This window comes from Astyanax mexicanus, chromosome 13 (assembly GCF_023375975.1).
Source record: "Astyanax mexicanus isolate ESR-SI-001 chromosome 13, AstMex3_surface, whole genome shotgun sequence".
NCBI lineage: Eukaryota > Metazoa > Chordata > Actinopteri > Characiformes > Acestrorhamphidae > Astyanax > Astyanax mexicanus.
In genome coordinates this window covers 44,197,756-44,220,000 of record NC_064420.1, presented here as the reverse complement: position 1 = coordinate 44,220,000, position 22,245 = coordinate 44,197,756, and the positions used below count along the sequence as shown (strand labels likewise).

Here is a 22,245-nt window from a genome sequence, read left to right as displayed (position 1 = left end):
GACTGGTGGAGGAGAGTTATTCCACCAAATATTGATTTCTGAACTCTTAAAACTTATTTGAGATCTGAAAGCTCTGCATCTTTTTGTAGGTTCAGCCATGTCTCATTTTTGACAGAACAATGCTCTAAATTACAATATATAACATATTATATATAAGGTATGCAAACATAAACCTGTAAATAACAAAATCAGAGAAACTGATTGAGAAACTGAATTGGTCTCCTAATTTTTTCCAGGGCTGTATTTATTTAGTGACTAGAGCCCAATAGCAATCGAAAACATTATGTTTGTAATTACTTTACTATTAATACATTTAATACATCAAATCGTTTTAATATTCCATTTGCAGGTCAGAAAGTGGAAGATGCTGAGTCGTCATCACAGCGACGGCAAAGCGAAGGAGGCGGAGCTGGAGAGTCAGGTGATCTGCCCCTGGGCCATGTCACCCCTGCTGGGGAGTCCTGTGCTGTTGGAGTGCTGTGTCTGCAGCGGCCCCTTCATCACCTACACCAGTGAGGAAGCATGGCAACCACGCCAGCGCACGCAGGTTAGTGTCTTCTACATTAGCACAGTCTTCACCTGTGTTCCTGCGCTCACTGCAGCCTCAGCTTTCTGTTCTTAACGGGTCCTGACGTGGTCTTCTGCTGTTGTGGCCCATCCAACTCAAGACTGTGTCAGAAATGTGTTATTCAGTTACTGTAGCCTTTCTGTCAGCTCCAGCCAGTCTGACGATTCACTGCTGACCTCTCTCATTAACAAGGTGTATGAGGTCTATGTATAATCCCAAACATATAAACTGTATTTTTGTATATACAGTACATATGCTACACAGTGTGTCCAAATGTGTGTGGACACCCCTTTGAATAAATGTAATAAGCTTCTTTAAACTATAGAGAAGGACTGCTGCTAGAATAGGACTCTCTAAAGCACTCTCTCCCAATACCTTTGTCTAGTTCTATAAGAATGTATCTACTAGTACATCTCAAAAAATTTGAATATCAATTAAAATTTTGCATTTTATTTGTAAATCAAGGGAGCAGAGTCTGGAGGAAGAGTGGAGAGACACACAGTCCAAACTGCTTGAGGTCTAGTATTAAGTTTCCACCAATCAGTGATGGTTTGGAGAGACATGTCATCTGCTGGTGTTGATCCACTGTGTTTTATTAGCAAGTCTAAAGTCAGTGCAGTTTTGTTTTCCCACAAAATCTTACAGCACTTCATGCTGTTTTTATGAAGATGCAGATTTCATTTTCCAGCAGGACTTGGCACACTTTTCCTAAAACACAGATTTTGGGGTTTTCATTGGCTGTACACCATAAACATCAACAATAAAAGATAAAAACGCTTAAAATAGATCACTCTGTGTGTGTAATACATCTATAATATATATGAGTATCACATTTTGAACTGAATTACTGAAATAAAGTAACTTTTCAGTGATATCCTAATTTTATGAGATGCACTAGTTTATGTAGATTTTTCAATCTAAACCAATGACCAAAAAAGACAACAAATGATTTATGATAAAATAAAAAATATGTTATAAACGTCCTTACAATTACTTTTTAGGAAATACTTTTCAGGAACTGTGTTGATGTGTCTAGCACTCCCTTACATACCAATTTCAACTCACCAAAACTACACAAACTGCAAATCTAATACACAAAACAACATGACTCACATACTGTACACTTCCTCTGCACCAAACATCCAGATCACACACCTCCATCTCTCCTGAATCACATCCGCCCTGTGCCACAGGCCCTGCTGGTAACTGGTCAAGCATACTGACTGGACTTCTGGTATGTGCATTGTTTATGGCTGGTTGTAGGTGGGTGGCTACTAGCTCTGTTTACTTAAGTTATAATACTGATTACACTTATTTTATAAGTGATAATACTGATAATATTTAATATCAGGTGTAAGCTGGAGAGGTTTACTGTAAAGCTCCCTAGTATTGAGCTGTGGAGCAGTGGAACTGTGTTCTCTGGAAAGATGGAGCTCCATTCAGTCCCTTTGGGATGGTGGGTGGTGACCATCCAACAACCGGACCTTACTAGCAAACACTCTGTGGCTGAATGCAATCAAATCCTCAAGCAATGCTCCAGAGTTTATTAGGATTCAAAGAGACTTTATTGTCATTCACATCATGTGTATTACATAAGGTGGAACGACATTGTATTCTAACAGTCCATTTACACCCAAAAAAAATAAATAATATAAAACAGTTTAAGATAAGTATACAATTTGTCATTGACAATAGAGAGAAATATTTTTTTAAAAAGCAGGATAAACTCTTTTTAATACCTTTTAATTTGGAAAAATATGCAGGTGTCCCAATCAGTGATGGCATAGTTACTTAGAAAAAGTAATCTTATTACTGATTACTCCTTTAAAAAGTTACTTTTAAGTTACTTTATTAGACACTTTCACACACAAACTTGCCACCTCAACATAACATAACTTGCCAAAACTCACTTTACTGGAAGCTTGTACTGTAAGAGTAATGCTGACATTCCAAACATCTCTTCAGATTTGACGTTGTGTTTTCGAAGCTAGGTAGCACTTTGTCTACAGCACAGAGTGAACAACCAACCTAGATATTGATCATGTGTGTGTTTGTGTGTTTACCCGAAATGCTAGTTTTAGCCTGTTAGCTTTACTGACCTCACTGGTCTGATACATTTGTCCACATAGTCTATATGTGTGTCTAAGAGCGTTTTTACACCTGTAATTGGTTTCTATGGTCCGGGTCAGTTGATGAGTTTGTTTAGTTGGAGCGTTTTTCCCCACTGTTTGGTTTGTTTTCACACAGGCACAAACCTAAACGCACCAAAATGCGCACCAATAAACCACGTGAGCACATCATCTCCTCTGATTGGTCAGAGCTGTCTGGCGTGGGAGATAATATAAATATACAAGAAAGTGATATAGCGAGAAGATTCTGTGTTCCAGCACGAATAACGCAATGTGTTTAACGCAAAACTGAACGCTGAAACGCTACGCTTTCAAACACAGTCTTTGGATGTGCAGCGCAGATGTATACAAAGTAAACAGAGTCACGCGGCTTAGAGCAGTGAACGCAGCACAGCCCATGCGTACATGAACACAGCATTTGTTCACAGATGTGGTAATCAGTGTTATCTGGCTAATATATCAGATTAAACTGCGCCTTATCATCAGTTTAGCTCAAATAAAAGAAGGATATTTGACAGCTGGGTCAGATCAAAACCGGATCATGTTCTCACCACAAGTGAACCGCTCCAGAGTTTGATTAGTGTTTTCACACCTACTCAATCGAACCGCACTAAAGGTACAAATGAACCAGAGCCCGTATTAACCAGACCAAATATAGCTGTTGTGAAAACGCCCTGAAAGTGTTCAGATGCCTCCCTCTCTTCAGCATTGATCTCTGAACCAATGGAACTGTGTTCTCTAGTCTGATGGAGCTCCATCCAATACCTGTGGATTGAGTCACCGTGGTGTTTGTGATCCATAAAGTCATCCATCCTGACCTCAGTTACGCTCTCGTGAGCAGCCAAATCCTCACAACCATGTTCCAGTATCTACTCTAATTCCCTCACACACCTTTATAATACCCGTGCAAGCTGGAAAAGCCAGTGTTTATAAACTTTTGGAGGTATATACTGTGTAGATGTTGCGTAATCCTGCTGTGGAATCAGCAGACATGTGGTAAACGTTGTTCATGCATGTGAGGTTCCCTCTTCTTCAGCATTCAGACCAGCTGTTTTCCCCATAGACTTCTCCCAGCTTTCATCTCCCCGCTCCACCCCTCCCCCTCCAGCTCTGGTGGGCTATATCACACACAGATGTATAGATGTGAAGTCAGGTTCAAAGCAGAAAGAAGACACATGTGCTGAGTTAGCTTAACATAGATGGCATCACAAGTGCTACCACACACTCAGATACTAACTCCTTCTCCCGGCGGATTACAGAAGACCTACAGCAGTTTTACCACTAGGATTTGTTTCAACAGGTTGAGGTTTATTTTTATGCTATGCTTGCATTCGTTTAATCAAATTAAGCATTCATTGTCACTTATCAAGCTTGGTATTATAGCTGTATAGCTTACTTACTGTGAGCTGTACAGGGCTAGGATACTATCGTTAGCTAAAAAACTACTAACTGCCTTTATCTGTGAAAATTTCAGCCCGTATGTGATCTACTGTGTGTTTATGCGTCTCCATATGTCTTTAAGTTAATAAAATACTGCAAAAATGCTGTGTAGCATATTGTGGTGTGCTGAGAAATCTAATCTTCATGAGTCATGAAGTGCCTGCCTGGGTAAACACATGGTGCTAATGCATATGTGTGCCTACTTTATAAACAATGGTTTTGAATGTTAACTAGTTTAAAGGAGAACTCTGTTGTAAAATGGTTTTGGACTTTTGGTGTAGTAAAACATGATAAAAAAAGTACTTTCCTCTGTAAGTCCAAACTCTCTTTAGACTGGGTGACGCTGGGGCATATTTAGCCCCGATAAATCGCTTTTTCCACCATTATCCAGCTCAAAGTAGCTCCACACCTCCTTGCTAGAATACGGTGAGCCCTGACATTTAAAACGCTATGCTACGCTGTGTGAAGTCTACATACATGGGTGCTGAGGTTTGGGTGTCATCACATGCCAGATAGCAAAAATCACTTCAGCCATTCCTTGGCCGAATACCTCATGCCAAGTCTGAGATACATCAGACTGACTCTAGTTTAAATTTAGGCCTAATTCTGGGCTAAATGCTCAGCTTGCATCCAGGCTAAGTACTGCATGTGCCAACACCCCGGTTGTGGAGTATAGTACTGAAATCAGCCCCAGTCGTGTGTTCCAACACCGCGGTTGTGGAGTATAGTATTGGAATCTGTCCAAGCTCTATGTACCAACACTCTGGTTGTGGAGTATAGTATTCGAATTAGCCCAAGCCGTGTGTACCAATACCCCGGTTGTGGAGTATAATATTGAAATCAGCCCGAGTCGTATGTGTCAACACCATGGTTGTGGAGTATAGCATTGGAATCAGCCCGATCCCTATGTGTCAACACCATGGTTGTGGAGTATAATATTAAAACCAAGCCATATGTGCCAACACCCCAGTTGTGGAGTATAGTATTGAAATCAATATCAAGTCTTAGCTAATCCTACCATTCATCTGCTGAGCTTAGGATGATTCTTCATGCTGTCAGGGCTCTTACTTTTAGGCTATTCTATTGTTACACTCACCCAGCAGGTAAAAGTGGTCAAATTGATTCTGGTTTATCATATGTAGTGCAGATGTGATATCAGAGTAACAGTGTGAATGGTGGCAAAAAGACACTGAATCTGGTCAGTTCAATTCCAGATTCACTGCAATAACAATCAAGTGATATTTTTTGTCCTCTAAAAAGCTGCTCTATTTTCCAAATACACTGTGAAATCCTTTAAAAACAGGTGTATTTTGTACATGAGTGTTTATAGCATTTATTAGCTTTGCTAGATGCTTATGTTCTGCAGTGTTTACAGTAAATAAAGCTAATCTATTAATGAATACTGAGGGTCCATGTTGAACTAGGAATAATCTTGTAAGTCTGATATGCCACAACATGACCCCATCCAGCTACATACTCATCATTAATGTGTGCTGAGAAGGAAAAGTGGACTAAGACAGTGAGGGAGGTTTTGCTGAAGGGAGTGACATTTTCAAAGCAATGCTCCAAAATCTAAATCTAGTAGAGACAGTTACTCCAGTAAAATCCCAGTCCATATATCTTATATATGATATGTTTCTCTTCTCTCTCTCTCTCTCTCTCTCTCTCTCTCTCTCTCTCTCTCTCTCTCTCTCTCTCTCTCTCTCTCTCTCTCTCTCTCTCTCTCTCTCTCTCTCTCTCTCTCTCTCTTTGTCCAGTGGAGGATTGTACACTGCATTTTAGCCATATACAGACATGCATCACAAATCGATTTCACAGTTGGGGAGGGTTGTATTTCCTGTGGTGCTTCTGAAATTTTGTTCCATGTTTTTTAGCAATTTTCACGACCAGGCCAGATTTTGGTATTAGTGAAAAACTGGAGTCAGCTTAAACTTGAAAAATGCTAAAAAAAAAAAATAATAAAAAAATGTCAGGGGTAGTTTGGGAGGGGCACTGGATGATGTATGGGTTTAGAGGAAGGGCATGAGTGAGAGCTGATTGGCTGAGCTGCAGATGCAGCAGTGGTGTGCCTCTGATAGCAGAGTGACGCAGATGATTGGATGTCAGCAGGGGGGCTGGCATTATTGATCGATTGATCTGCATATTGCATATCATCCTCTCCTATAGCACAAGCACAGTTAAACCTGTGAGGGTGCTGCAGAGGTAAAAATGACCACAATAAAATTGTTTTTTAAAGGTGTTAAGCAGGACTGGTTTGTCTTTACACCAAAGGAACACGTTTCAGCTATTAATGGAAAAACATAGGGTTTACAGTTGCAAGAAAAAGTATGTACACCCTTTGGGATTACTTGGATTTCTGTATAAATTGGTTATTAAATGTGTTCTGATATTTATCTAGGTCACAACAATAGACAAACACAGTCTGCTTAAACTGATACCACACAAAAAATGATATTTTTGCATGATTTTATTGAACACAACATGGTAAAATTCACAGAGTAGCGTGGAAAAACTATGGGAACCCCTCAGCTAATGACTTTTTAAGAGCTAATTGGAACCAGGATGTGATGAGATTGGATGTGTTGGTTAAAGCTGCACTGCAGAAGAGCTCTCAGACGACCTACGTTCAAGAATTCTTGACTCGCATGAAACTGGAAAGGGTTACAAAAGCATCTCTAAAAGATAAAAACAATCTCTAATAGACTCTAATGATGTGTTTGTCTATTGTTGTGACGTAGATGAAGATCAGAACACATTTAATGACCAATTTATGCAGAAATCCTAGTAATTCCAAAGGGAATATGTTTAAAATGTATGGGAGCTTGCAGAAGTAGGGCTGTTTTGACAGAACAAATACTACTTAAAGCAGCAGTCCTTAAGATTTTAAGATTTAAATTGAAGGCAGTAGTTTTACTGAGTGGGCAGAGGGCAAAATAATAATTATAATACATTGCATGAGTGTTTGTCTATTGTTGTGACTTGATGAAGATCAGAACACATTTAATGACCAGTTTATGCAGAAATCCCAAGTCATCCCAAAGGGTTCACATACTTTTTCTTGCAACTGTAGGTTTTAGTGCCTCTTTAAGGATAGTTTGTTTATTTTTTAATTTTTTTAATGACCATATATGACCAGGGCAGTGGAGGGACTGACCCTGTTTATGAACGCCTCTATATTGAGCTTGCATACTGTAAACTGGTGGAGGAATTGTACTCTGTTTTTAATGTGAGGTGGGTGTGTGGGAGAGGGGCTCATTTGTGAGCCTGATGAGTATGGTGTGTATGAGATGAATTTGTAATGTTGATTAATTTGATATATGTATGTTTTGTTTGATGTAATCGTATGATTTGTTTTTTTTAAAGTGTATTGGTTTAATTAATTACATTTAAAAGTCAAAAGTCTTGCTCTCTCTCTTTTTCTCTCTCTCTCTCTCTCTCTCTCTCTCTCTTTCTCTCTCTCTCTGTTTTTTTGTGACTCATCCAGCGCTCAGTGTGTTTGCTTCTTGATTGGGGAGCTGATTCACTGCAGGGTTTTGGAGGCTCATGCAGAACTCTCAGCACTGTGTCGTTTTACTTAGCAAAGAAAAAAAACTCTGCCATGCATTATTAATGAGGCTAAGGCCTACATCTGTTATTGCTATGGATACAGCCTCAGTGTCAGGGAGGAAACTTCAGAGAGAGAGAGAGAGAGAGAGAGAGAGAGAGAGAGAGAGAGAGAGAGAGAGTGTATAAGTATTTCTAGACAAAGAGACAGGGGGAAGATGTTTCTGGGGATGTGGGGGGTGTTGGGGGGTGTAAATGGGAGGTGTGAGTCTGAGTGCTTCATATATCTTGTAAGTGGGTTGAGGTCAGCGGTCAAAAGACTCGCTCACATTCCAGCCTCCCTGCTGTTACACTGCTCACTGAAGCTGCCTTCTTCAGAAACAAAAGCAAAATACATCCCAAAATATGTTTTAAATGTATGGGAGCTTGCAGAAGTAGGGCTGGGTGATATGGCGAACATAGTATATCACAATATATATATATATATATATATATATATATATAGAAAGAAGATTTTTTAAACAAAAAATGCTACTTAAAGCAGCGGTCCTTAATATTTTATATAATTTAATTTCTATTTTTTTTTTTCCATTTTCTTCCTAATTTGCACGGCCAATTACCGAACACACTCATTAGGACTCCCCCCATCACTAGTGATGCCCCAACACACCAGGAGGGCAGCCAGCGCACTCGGAGGAAACCGCAGCGGCTCGGTTCTGATACATCAGCTCACAGACACCCTGTGTTGTAGACATCACCCAAGGAGTGATGTGGGGAGAGAGAGCCATCTACCCACCCAGAGGGAGGAGGGCCAATTTTGCTCCCTCTGAGCGCCGGCAGCGCTTTAGACCCTTGGACCACTCCTCGCCTAGTCATTATAATAAATAAATTGCATTAGTGTGCTCCTGCTACCAATCCTGCAAAGCCACACATATATTTATTCTAAAAACAGGGTGGTCTAGTAGGTCCCAGTGTCAGGTAGACCCAGGCAGGGAGACGAGGAAAGCGGACACAAGTGCAGGTTGGAGCGAAACGAATAATTTAATAAATAAATAACAAATAAACACGTAAACATAAAACAGGGAGATATATACAAGGAACTGGGGAATAAACTAAATAACGGAAAATAGATAAACATATAACCAAAAACCAAAACAAACGAGAGAAACTAAAGAACATAAACTAAACCAACTAGAGATAATAATGAGAAAATAAACAGGGAATATATATATACAAGAAGATAAACGTGAAACAAGGGACTAAGGCTAAGAAAACAAGGTAAACACTGAGCGAAGCTATTAAACACAGAAAGAGACAAAACGACATGGGAAGGTGCAAAGACCGACGGACAAGTGGCACAGGGGACCTATTTAACAAACAGGAAACACACTAGAATTGGAAACACCTGGGGCAGGGGCGGAGCTACAAATGAGAAACACATGGAAAAGTACTGAGACAGAACACAGGGGCACAGGTCACGTGGGACACAAACAGAGACATGAGACAGGGCTAAGACGTGACACCCAGAAGCCTTTTCTGGCTATAACAGCTTTTGCTGGTTAGCATGGTGCTGCTAATGGTGCTGATACAAGAGCTTCTGCGAACATGGAGATATCAGACAAGCAAACTGAGTCTTTATCTGCTCATTCACTCATCGTTTAGACAAAAAAAAACATGAAAGTCACCTGGAACAGTTTTCTCAGCGTCTTAAAGGAAGGAGTTTCTGGAGGTGCTGAACAATAGTAGCTGCTTTTCCTTCACGCTGTGAAGCTCCAGCTCATCCCAATTAAATCACCTCAAATCACCATCTCAGTTCATTAGGTTTAGATCAGGAGATTGGATGAGGTGGAGGACCAACACTTTTTTACTGTTTACTACGTAATTCCATATGTTTCTCTTAACTGTGTTCATGTCTTTAATGTTAATCTACAATGTAGAAAATACATTAAATATATAAATGAAGAAAAACACTGAATGAATATGAGAAGGAGTGAGCTACCATGTGGGAGACTGGGGTTCAATTCCAGGTCTGGGTGACTATACTGTGCTACACCAATAAGAGTCCTTGGGCTAGACTCCTATCACTACATTAACTCACCTCTGTAATAGGAATAACATTAGGAATCAAAAATCTTCAATGTGTTGACTTCAGATTGACTGCATCAGACATCCCAAGTTGCAAAAAATAATTTTATGGAGGAAAACTGTACAGCGGGCAAGACTTTTATTGTGTTTTTACTTTTACCAGACATGGATATATTTAGAGTAGTCAGAGGTGAAATTATTTTTTGATGGGAGCCATGATGCTCCTGAACACATCCACACTAAAAACTGATTGGCTGACTCACAGACTCTATGTAGAAAACAGGCCAATCAGAACACTCTCTGTTTTTCATGCTCTTCATGAATATACACACAAATGGAGCACCTTTCTCTCCCTCTCTCTTTCTTTCACACAAGATTGAGTAAAAAATAGGCTGTGTCATCTCTGTGTTCACTCTTGGGCCACTCATTCTAGATTCCAGGAGATTTTATCTGACTTGCAGGCATCAGGAAGCCGTTATTGATATGCGGTAGACTCCCGCAACTTCTGGAAGACTTGGGACTTCTGCTGCATACTCGTTATGTACATGTATTAAATGCAGCACTAACGACTATGTTAGGATAGCCCAGAGGTTATAAAAGTACTGAAAAATTCTAATTAAGTAAAAGTACCTTTACTTTGCAAAAATTCTACTCAAGTAAAAGTAAAAGTACCCATCTAAAAATCAACTCGAGTAAAAGTAAAAAAGTACTCAATTTAAAATTTACTTTGAGTAAAAGTTACATAGTTACTTTTAATTATGCAATGTAAAAAAGTTCAAACAAATCATACATTTATTATTATTTTTTTCACCAGCATTTTATTTTGTACTCAGTAACGGGGAGTTTTCCAGTGTAGCAAAGTAAATTACTTGTGTCAAAATGTACTTTAGTAAAAGTAAAATTATCTATTTTAAAAACTATTTTAAAAATTACTCATATAACCTACTTAATTACAGTAATTTGAGTAAATGTAATTCATTACTTTACACTTCTGGGATGGCCTGATATTTTTAATAGTTTCCAATAAAGTAGACTCCAGAGGATGACCACTGGGGTTGGGATGTTGTGCCCAACAGGCAAATAACATCGAATTACTGTAAAATCATATTTACTGTATTTAATCTTTATTAATAAGATGCTAAATTGATTACATTTATATTTACATTTATACTCTCACTGCAGAGATTTGAACATGATCGCATTAAAAACAATTACTGTACATTCACTGAAGAGAGTTATATGGGTTGTGTTGTTATTTGACACACAAGCCCTTAGCTGCCATTTACACTGCAGTGCAAAACAAGACTGAATAACAGGAAAACATCTGACCTGTATCTTTCAGTCTACAGATGATTATCAGTTTGCGGCATCCAGCAGATTCAGAGCAAAAAGCCTTTTGAATCCTCCTTTCAGAGTCAGAGCACTCCAGATGACTAGATATCAACAGAAATCTTAAGATCTTAAAAATGTTGAAAGATGTTGAAAAGGGTTGTATGGAAAAATGCCATATAAGAAATATGAAATTATTTCATTTATGTATGAATAAATGAAAAGCTTTCAGTGTTATTTGCAAGAATGGACCACTTTTATACATTTTACAGAATCACACCATAATATAAACATTCAATTTTAGTTTTTTTTTCTTTTGATGTCTTTATTTTCACAAATGTACTGTACTATCACGGTCACATACAGGAATAAATCAGCTTGTGTTGTTATTTTGTTTAACAATGAATACAACAAATCTAAAAGCAGATAACAACAGATCATTCACATATTGAAATGATACACTTTAATATGCATCCTTTTTTTGTTCTTTTAATAAGAAAATACTATTTAAAAATTACTTATTAAAGCTTGTACATCTTTTATACACTTTAAAGTAAGAAATGTTTAGGGTCATTGTCTTGCTGGGAGGCCCATGGTCTTGGACTCAATTTAAAGTAGCTTTATTTGCATGAATTGCAAGTAACAACTTCTGCCAAAGCAATGAAACAGGAAGTTAATAAACAAAAGGTAAAAAAAGAACAATACATATAAAAAAAATCACAAATTTACTGCACTATCACGGTCACATACTGGAAAAAGTTCTGCTTGTGTTGTTATTTTGTTTAACAACGAATACAACACATCTAAAAGCAGATAACAACAGATCATTCACATATTGAAATGATACACTTTTTTAATAAGAAAATACCATAAACTTACTTATTAAAGCTTGTACATCTTTTATACACTGCAGGAAATGACCAGTCTTATTTGTCACTTATTTTTAGGAAGATAATATTAGCCAGCCTGTTCACATTAGTGAAGATTTTCTGTTGAATAAATGAATATCCTTTGATAGGCCTCAGAAAACTATCCAGGAGAATTAAATATAATCTAATAATCCCAGCTGTATGTTCCCTATTTGTAAGAACATCTAGTGAATTAGTACATAATAGACCATCTGAAATATCTGGGTCAGTCTAGCCGTTCCATAGAGCTGTACGTTTTGTTTGTCCAGCTTTAAAACACACTTGTGTGAGTGTGTGTGTATGTGTGTATGTGTATGTGTGAGAGTGTGTGTGTGTGACATAAGAAACACTGCACTAACATAATGGGGTAAAAGTGTTACAGACTAGTGTTATATTCCACCATACTGACCCACTTCTGCTCTTTTTTTTCTCAGGCTATGGACCTGTACTACCACGGAGACGCAGACCCAGACTACAGCTGCTCCTCAGACACCAGTAAGAGCTGCTGTTTTAAACAGTTAACAAACTGTTTGTATTTTAGTATATGTTACAGTCATGGACAAAAGTTTTGGCACCCTTGACATTTTCCAAAAAATTAAGTATTTCTCACAGAACATTATTGCAGACACACGTTTATTTCCTTTGTGTGTATTTGACAAACACAAAGAAACAGAGGGGAAAAGAAAGCCTAAATTGAAATATTGAAAATAATTTCACACTAAACTCCAAAAATAGTCTTGACAAAATGATCTGCACCCTCGACTTAATGTTTTGTTTTTACACCATTTGAAAAAAATACCTGAAATAAATATCTTCCTATGAATATCATCAAGCTTCTAACACCTCTCTTCTTTTGCAAACTGCTCCAGGTCTCTCATGTTTAAAGGGTTTTTTTTTCTCCCAACAGCAATTGAAAGATCTCTTCACAGGTGTTTAATAGGGTTTAGATCTGGAGTCATTGCTCATTGCCCCTTTAGAGCTCTCCAGCACTTTGATTCCATACAACTCTGGGTGCTTTTTTTAAAGTAAGAAATGTTTTGGGTCATTGTCTTGCTGGAAGGCCCATGGCCTTGGACTCAATTTAAAGGAGCTTCATTGGCATGAATTGCAAGTAACAACTTCTGCCAAAGCAATAAAACAGGAAGTTAATAAACAAAAGGTAAAAAATATAGTACAGTATCAATGTAGTACAGTATCATCCTCTATCTGCAATTTTTTTTACTTAAGCCCAGCTTTTTGACACTGGGCCTAAATTGCAACTGAAAATTCTTTAATAATCTTCAGATTTCATGATGTCTTGCACACAGAGAAGGCAACCAGTATAAGAAAAACAACCCCAGACATCTTTGAACCTCTACTATATTTGACTGTAGGCACTGTGTTTTTATCTTTGTGGGCTTCATTGTGCTTTCCCAAAAAGCTGTATATTGATCAAATCTGTCCACAAAATGTTTTCCTAGAAGAATTTTGACTCACGTACATTTTGGCAAACTGCATTCTAGCTTTTTTATGTCTCTGTGTCAGCAGTGGGGTTATAGAATTTCATTACATTTGATGCATAATAAATGTTGATGCATAATTCTTGCTGACACTGATGCACCCTGAGCCTGCAAGACAGCTTGAATTTCTCTGGAACTTGATTGGAGCTGCTTATTCATATCCATATGTTTAGTTTAACGTATTTAATGTTGTTCCAATACACACACACACACACACACACAAAAACAATCATGTGTAAAACAAAACATGTGTTATTGCAATAATTTTCTGAGAAAATACTTTCAGCCATGAATGTATACACACATATTTTAAATATACTGTATTAATATTATAAATAATAAAAATCTGGAGAAAAAATATTTTTGTAAGATTAAGACTAGTAGACAATTTACTTAACCAAAACAACATTACAATATAAAAGATATGGATAATTAAGCCTATAATAAAAAATAAGTTTGTGTTTACCAGATGACCAACCTTTCTTAATATACCAATAGATTTATTTATAACGATGGAGCTGGGGAGGTTTAAAGGAGAACTTTGGTGTAAAATTCACTTTTGGTGTAGTAAAACATGATAAAAAAATACTTACCTTTGTTGAATAGCGCACCACTTTTCTCGTACAGCTTCCTGAGATCCGGTAATTTTATGCTTTTTGCCCAGCACTCTTTAGAATGGCCGTATCGGGGCATATTTTGCCCTGATAAATCGCTTTTTTCCACCGTTATTCAGCTCAAAGTAGCTCCACACCTCCTTCCTAGAATCTGGAGAGCCCTGACATTTAAAACGAAGCATTAATAACTTAAAAAGTGCACAAGAACCTTATTAAAAACCACTATTTACATCCCATAACGTTAGCTTTCATCTCCGTGTGCCGCCATCATTGTACTGATAATGACAGACATATGAAAACATAGACTCCACATAGGCTGCCTTCTGGCGCCAGATGCTATGCTATGTGGAGTATATGTATATATATATACAGGGGTTGGACAATGAAACTGAAACACCTGGTTTTAGTAATAATAATTTATTGTCCCGACAGACAGTTCTGGTGGAAACAGGAGAGTTGAGGTGCACATTGAATTCTGCCGTGATTTGATCAGCTGTGTTTGTATGTTTTTTGGATACAATCTAGGTTAGCACCTGAAGATCCCCTTCAGACAGCTTCCTCTTACAGCGTCCACAGTTAATCCTGTTGGATGTGGTTCATCTTTCTTGGTGGTATGCTGACATTACCCTGGATACCGTGGCTCTTGATACATCACAAAGTCTTAAAAGCTAGTGTTAGAGGATCTAAACAGAGTTTTTTAAGTTGTTAATGACTCGTTTTAAATGTCAGGGCTCTTCAGATTCTAGCAATGAAGTGTGGAGCAATTTTGAGCTGGATAATGCCTTGATACGGTCGTGCTGGGCAAAAAGCACAAAATGACTGTACTTTTTATTCTCCTTTTTAAGCGTATGTCACTGAATGCAATGCATTATAATCCTCACAGCAAAGCCTATCCTGGAAAGTAGAGACAGTTACTCCAATAATAACAGCATAAACTCTTTTAATATCATTTATACCAGAAGAAATGATGCATGCGAAGGCTAGCAGTGTATACACCTAATGTACAGTGTAGCTTTTATAACAGTTAGCTGGTGTTTTGTTTTTTTCAGCACAGCTATGTTGTAGTTGTGGTGTAATGCTTTTGCCCCACATTCCGGGAGCTCCTGAGTGAATAAGCACCCTGTTCCCACATGTGTGAGCTGTAAAAAAGAAAGATAGCCGCGTGAATCACCGGCCACTGATTAGCCCTTCAGTTCACCAGTGAAAAACAAGCCTGCTCTTTTTACCAGCTAACATTTCCCTGTTCTCTAACTCTGCATTCATCTGTTTGACTGAACTGCTGTAATTAAAGCTCATCCCTCGCTCATCCTCCAACACATTACAGAATTATGCAATCTGATTTTATCTTAATAAATGATAAAGCTTTGCATCACACTGCAGAGGAGAACAGTGTACTGTAAATAATGAAAGCAGAGCAGGCCATGTAAATGTACATTTCATTCCATTCATTTGAATTCATTTGATTTTAAGATTTGTATTAGTTTTGTTCATTTCAGTGTAATTCAATTATGTTCAGTTCAACTCTGCTAAATTCAACTTGAGATTAATTCCATTAGTTTTGTTGGCATAAGTTACTGTAAAAAAAAATATATTTTGCCAAAATGTAATATTGACAAAATATGAACACACAATCTGTCCTTTCAGTTAGTTTACTTAAATCCAGTTTAATTGAGCTTAAATTGAATTGAATCAATTCCATTAGTTAAATTCAGTATTTGTCTTTATAAATGATTGACTAAAGTGTCAGATGCAGTGCTGAACACTGTACTGTGCAAGGCTGTGTAAATGTTAAATATTACATATTTTATTCAATTCAATTAAGTTGTATTCATTTGGATTCATTTTGAGCTTTGTTTTAGTTTTGTTTATTTCAGTGTAATTCAATTCTGTTAAGTTAAACTCTGTTCAATTCAACTTGAGATTAATTCAATTAGTTTTATTGACATAAGTTACTGTATATAATTTTTTAGCCAAATGATGACCTGCATTATGAACACACAATCTGTCCAATCTGTTCAGTTTACATAAATTCAGTTTGATTGAGTTTAATTTGAATTAATTATTCAGTTAAATTCAGTTTTTGTCTTTATAAATGATTGACTTTAGGGTCACATGCAGCGCTGAACACTGTACTGTGTAAAGCTGTGTAACAGTGAATTTAATTCAATTTGATCCAATAGAGTTTAATTCAATTTGGTTGATTGCAGATTTTTCAATTAAATTAAAATGTATTAATTTGGATTCATTTTGAGTTTTGTTTTAGTGTTGTTCAGTTCATTCAGTTAATTTTAATTCAACTCAGTTCAGTCCAACTAAACCTGAGATCAGGTTGATTTAATTTTAATCAAATCAGTTTGTTTTACTGGTATAAATAGTAATTATTTTTTTTTGCCAAAATATAATATTGACACTTGACACAATATGGACACAATCTGTCCATAATAAAATGCCATAAATGTACATGTAATGAAGCAAACTAAATAGAAACATGAACTAAATCAGTTTAATCTTAATTAATTGTAAATGTAACTAAACTTGAGTTAAACTTAGCTGAATTGAATTTCTTGGAATTTAATCAATTCAAGTCAAATTTAAATCAAATCAAATCAAATCAAATTTATTTGTATAGCGCTTTTTACAACTAGTGTTGGCACAAAGCAGCTTTACAGAAACATGATTACAGGACAAAGAATCAGGCAAAACATTAAACATAGAAAATACATAATACAGAACCCCCAGTGAGAGCAGAGGCAAGGAAAAACTCCCTCAGAGCTGCAGGAGGAGGAAGAAACCTTGGGAGGACCAAGACTCACATTAAAGGGGGGACCATCCCACCACTGGTCAAATGGCTTTTAAATTAATTTTAAAAAGTCTTTCATACATCCACATAGGTTTTATATATTCAGGTGTATAGCAGCTCCACTAATGGCTTATAGAGTAAGATGGACGATGAGCAGCTGATCTGTGGTGGTGGATGGAGAAGAGCTGACTTCAGAAACTTCAAGTCTGGCCAGACAGAGGACATGAGAGCCTGAGGGTCCAACATCCCTCGGTATCGGGTCAGACAGGTGGGCAGTCAGTAACTCGGAGGAAGGCAGAGAGATGGAATTAGTTTTGACTGGATTTATGTAATTAATGGAATTCAGCTGAACTGAATTGTGGGGTTAAGTTCTCAGTGTGACTCTTAGTGTGACAAATAATCTTGATGCTAAGTGCACTGAACTAAAATAAAATAGGCTAAACTGAACTTGACTAAACTACATTATGTTGAAATAAATGAACTAAACTTAAATGAATTGATTAAATTTACCAGAATTAAACTGAGCTAAATGATTTATATTATAGCTGAATAGATAGATAGATGTTTTGTTCCAGACAGTTTGTTCAGTGTTCTGTAGTAATACTGGGATGTGATGACATAGTATATCACAATAACACATTGCGATATCTCTGTGTTTCTGAATGCTGTGGTCAGTGTTAGTCACTGTTTTATCGCGTGTGCTGCTGTAAAAACAGCTGTTCAATAATACTGTTTACTCTCAGCTGAACTTTCTATTGTTCTGTTCTACTGTAACACTCTGATAAAGAGAGGGTTATTAATATTCACTCCTCTCCATCAATCAGTTACACGTCTGCTCTGCTGCGTCACTGCAGCACACTGTTCTGAGCTGCATGTGACACAAAAGTCAATCATTTAAAAAGACAAAAACAGATTGCTCAATTCTAAAGGGTGTTTTAAAGGATGAGAAAGAGATCAGCATCCAAACCGGTTCAATCTGCCACAGTTTAAGAGCAGGAGGAAGAACAAGCTGAATTAACTGGATTAACTAAGAAATGAGTATAAAGCTCAACTGAACTGAACTAAATCAAATTCAAATTGAACTGGACTCTATTTTATTGAACTAAACTATCCTGAACGGACAGATTGTGTTTAAAACTAAACGGAATTACTATTTATACCAGTAAAACAAACTGAATTGAATTAAACTGAATCAATTTGATCTCAAGTTTAGTTAAACTAAACTGAAATCAATTAAAATTAACCAAATTAACTGAACAACACTAAACATAATGCAAATGAATCCAAATGAATACAATTCAATTTAATTGAACAAATCTGCAATTAACCGGAATTTATTCAATTCAATTTAAACTCAATTGAAGTGAATTTAAGTAAACTGAACTGAATGGACAGATTGTGTGTTCATAATGCAAGTGTCAATATTACATTGTGGCAAAAAAATGGAATTACTATTTATACCAGTAAAACAAACTGAATCAATTTGATCTCAAGATTAGTTAAACTGAACTGAATTCAATTCAAATTAACCAAATTTACTAAACAACACTAAAACATAATGCAAATGAATCCAACAAGGTTATTTCTATTACAGAGGTGGGTTAATGTAGTGTTAGGAGTCTTGCCCAAGGAATCTTATTGGTGTAGCGCAGCATTCAGTCACCCAGAACTGAAATTGAATCCCAGTCTTCCACATGGTAGCTCACTGGCAGAAGGTGGTGTTATCCACTGCACCGCACCAACCAATTCAATTCAGTTCAGATCATTGAATTAAATCATTTTAAATTTAATCAATACACTTTGATTCAAGTTGATTCAAGTGATTCAGCTTCAGTTCAGTTTGATTCATTTCAGTTCATTTCTATGCAAAATGTACTGTCAGCTGGGCCAGGACAAAGTGAGACAAGTGCTGATTACACATGTGAAAACACGGGTTTATCGTCAACACAGATCTCAAAGGGATTGGAGTACACTAGAAAATAAAAAGGGCAGCAATAAAGAGCAACATACCAGAGTGTAGTGAGCCAGAAGCAGGGTCGGTACAAGGGTAAAAAAAAATAAGAGGGCTAAAGGAAAACGCTTTGTAACAGAGCTAGAAAACTGGATAATACTCGGCAGGTAACAGAGAAAACAGAGGACTATTTATACTGATACTAACAGGTGTGGGAAATGAGCAATCAGAAGGTTGAACAAGGTGAGGCAGAACGCTGCAGAGTCACATGTTATAAGTCATTGTAGTTCATGGGCTAAGAATGCTGGGAAATGGAGTCTTTAGAAGAACCATTGTCCTGAATGTGCAGACTGACAGCATCAGGGGCTGACATCTTCAAGTTCATTTCCATACAATTTAAGTCCATTTTTTAGTCATCTTGATTGTGTTCAGGTAGTTAATTATTTAAGTAAATTCATTTTAGCTCAGTACAGTTTGACTCAGCTCAATTCAGTTCAAGTTTTAGTTCAGAACCCTTGAGCCATACTCAATTCAGCTCATTTCAGTTCAGTTCAAAAAGCCTCTGAGTCTCTCTCTCTCTCTTTCTCTCTCTCTCCCTCTCTCCCCCTCTCACCAGTGCCCACTGTAATTATAGCTTGCTAATCAGTGTAAACAGCCTCAGCAGGTTGAAGGAGCTTTAATAATCGTTTGCTGTCAGAACATTTGCACTAAAACCAGCACTTACGCAAGAAAAACAGCTCACCCAGCACACTGTTGTAGATCATGACTAACCCATCACCCCCTCCCATCTTCCCTGTTCCTGCTTCTGAACTGGATCTTTTCCACAATAACAGACAGGAGTGCAGTCAGTTCATCCCACTGCAGAGCTCTGAATACACGAGAGCAGTGGGTTGCTCAGTGTGTTTGAATAGCTTTGGTGTCATGGATCAGTGGATCATGTATCAGTGTTTAATCAATTCCAGCTCAGTAGAGGTGTGATCTTGTGTGTGATCGGCTATTTACAGCGAGATACCAGGAATTCTTCTGGTGAATTAGTCTCAGAGCTCACTTTATCAGCTTTTTTCCATTTACCTGTCCAAGCCTTTACAGCACAGTGCCAAGATTACAGTAGAGAAAAGAGATGGGCAGATTTCCACACAGATACCGCATCAGATTTCCTTCTAGCTTTCTGCCTTATTTCCTCTTAGATGAGCTTAAGAAGAATACCCCAGTGTCTTTGACCTTATCTTTTACATCTGTACCTTACCACACGCAGTCATTTCCTTTTACAAATAAAAGTGCTATGAATGCGTTATTTGAGTGAGAATGTTGAAAATGAGTGTGTTGAAAATGTACTTTTAACTGGTAGAGAAAATATGATTTTAGTAATTTCTGAGGAGAAATATTTAGCTTTTTTTTTTTTTTTTGACCAATTTTGCTTCTGTTGGATTTAGGTTTTTGACCTATGTGATTTTAGGTTGCCAAAGAATAAATCAGAGCTTGCAATTTACATACAAGTTACAAACAACAAGCAAGTCAGTTGTGAATAACTGTGGTGCCGCATTTATTTCCAGACATACAAGACCAACCTCTCATCTTTTTGCATGGGGAGATGATTACATTTCTAATAAAATCTGATTTAAACAATTATGGACAGTTTGTAACTTTTGACTCAAAAAAGCCCAAAAACGTGATTTTGTTCCTGCTTGGTATGACTACCGCACTTGCGCAGATCTCCACACCTTTGGGAGAGCTTCTCCACTAGCACACTGACCTTCCTACACTCTCAACCACAACCAGCAAGAGCACATTAATTCTTTCTACTGAAGGGCAGGACTTTATCCTGTAAGCAAGGACCTTTCAGTGTTTCCTCAATAATAACAGCCCAATCCAATTTCACCCCTTGGCCCTACTACTTACCCCTACCCCTTGTTTTCGAGTGTAACCCTTCTTCCCCTTGGAACAGAGTTAGAAGAGGAAGGGGTGAAATTCTCCCTCTAAGAATTGTGACAAACCTTCAAGCACCACAAATTTTAGCAACCTAACTACTGCTGGTTAACTAGTTAACTTTAGGGTTTTATATATCTTCAGAATAGGGAAAATGATGTAGAAATTTAATTATTATTGTCCATTTCTTAATTTCACTGTAATGGGGAGCTGAAATTAGCTTTGATTAGCTCTTATTTTATTTTATTTTTCCATTCTGTGTAAATGCTGTAGCCCCTGCGTTCTGTTGCACCATTTAAGGTGAAATGGGACAGTTAGCTAGCTAGCTACTGAGACAAACTACTAGCACTCTTTTTTTTGCTTTTTATGACAAATTTGGCCATAAAACACACATTAAACTATGGTAATATAGTGCTAATCATCACTTTTATCAAGGACTTTTTTACATTTGTGGTTTTCTTACCAGTGATTCTCATACCCTTCGTTTCAAATGTGCATCTGAAAAATCTCCCTTTGAAAGGCTAACAAGCCCTATCCCTTCCCCTAACCTACCCCTCCAACCTAACAAGATTAGGAACACCCCTACGCCTGAGTGCGTGCACACGCAAAACAGATATAGGTAGGGCCAAGGGGTGAAATGAGATTGGGCCAACGTCTGAAAAGCCTCCAACGCTCTAAGGATCAATATCTGCTGTTAGAGCTGCAAAGAGGGACTGACTACACATTAATGCCTCTAGGTTTAGAGTAGGAAGTCATAAAACTCCTTTAGATGTAATCCATAGGCATTCCAATGCTTTTGTCCATGTAAAATAAAATAGAAGTTAAATGGAAACATAACCTAAAAATCAATGTTTGACTTTTAAAAAGCTTGTCCATGCTAATTTGACCATATGCTACAGATGCAGCAAATAGAGATTCATCTAGATATTTTTCTAAATGGAGAACCTCAGAGATACAGTACAGTTCCACAGCTGCTCTTACAGACCCAGTGTGGAGTATGGAAATGTGGGAGGACTTGTTGAGTATCACTGCTGGGTTCCATGAGCACCCGCTGACTTTCCATTGGGGCTTATCTCTAATTACAGATTTTTTCCACTTGCTTGACCAATTTTACAACTGAACTGTGTTGAACTCTGCTCCCAGATAAATGATGTGTTGCTGGATGCACAAAGCAATTAAACACGATTAAACATATTATCTTTTACTCTATGCTTCAGAGACTTATTCTAAATGTATAAATCATTTTCAGGGGTGCCAGTACTGTTGGTCATGACAGTATGATTGACGGTCAGCATAATTAAACTGTACAAAAGGTCACCATTGGTAGGATTGAACCCTCTAGTAGGAGTAAAATGATACTTCTAAGAAAGAGGAAAACAAGCTTTAAAATGTTCCAATGGTACAAATGATAACAATACGGCAATAAAGAGATAGCAATGTGGGCCAAATACAA

General features: G+C 37.4%; 1 protein-coding gene across 1 annotated transcript in view; it reads left to right on the top strand.

The window, feature by feature from the left end:
* The window catches only part of sgk1 (serum/glucocorticoid regulated kinase 1), a 73,020-nt gene that overhangs the window by 34,171 nt on the left and 16,604 nt on the right, over window positions 1-22,245 (top strand). Inside the window, exons 4-5 of the mRNA XM_049462776.1 lie at window positions 350-547; window positions 12,437-12,497. Of these exons, the coding sequence (XP_049318733.1) occupies window positions 350-547; window positions 12,437-12,497 (259 nt within the window). The remainder of the gene's footprint in view (window positions 1-349; window positions 548-12,436; window positions 12,498-22,245) is intronic.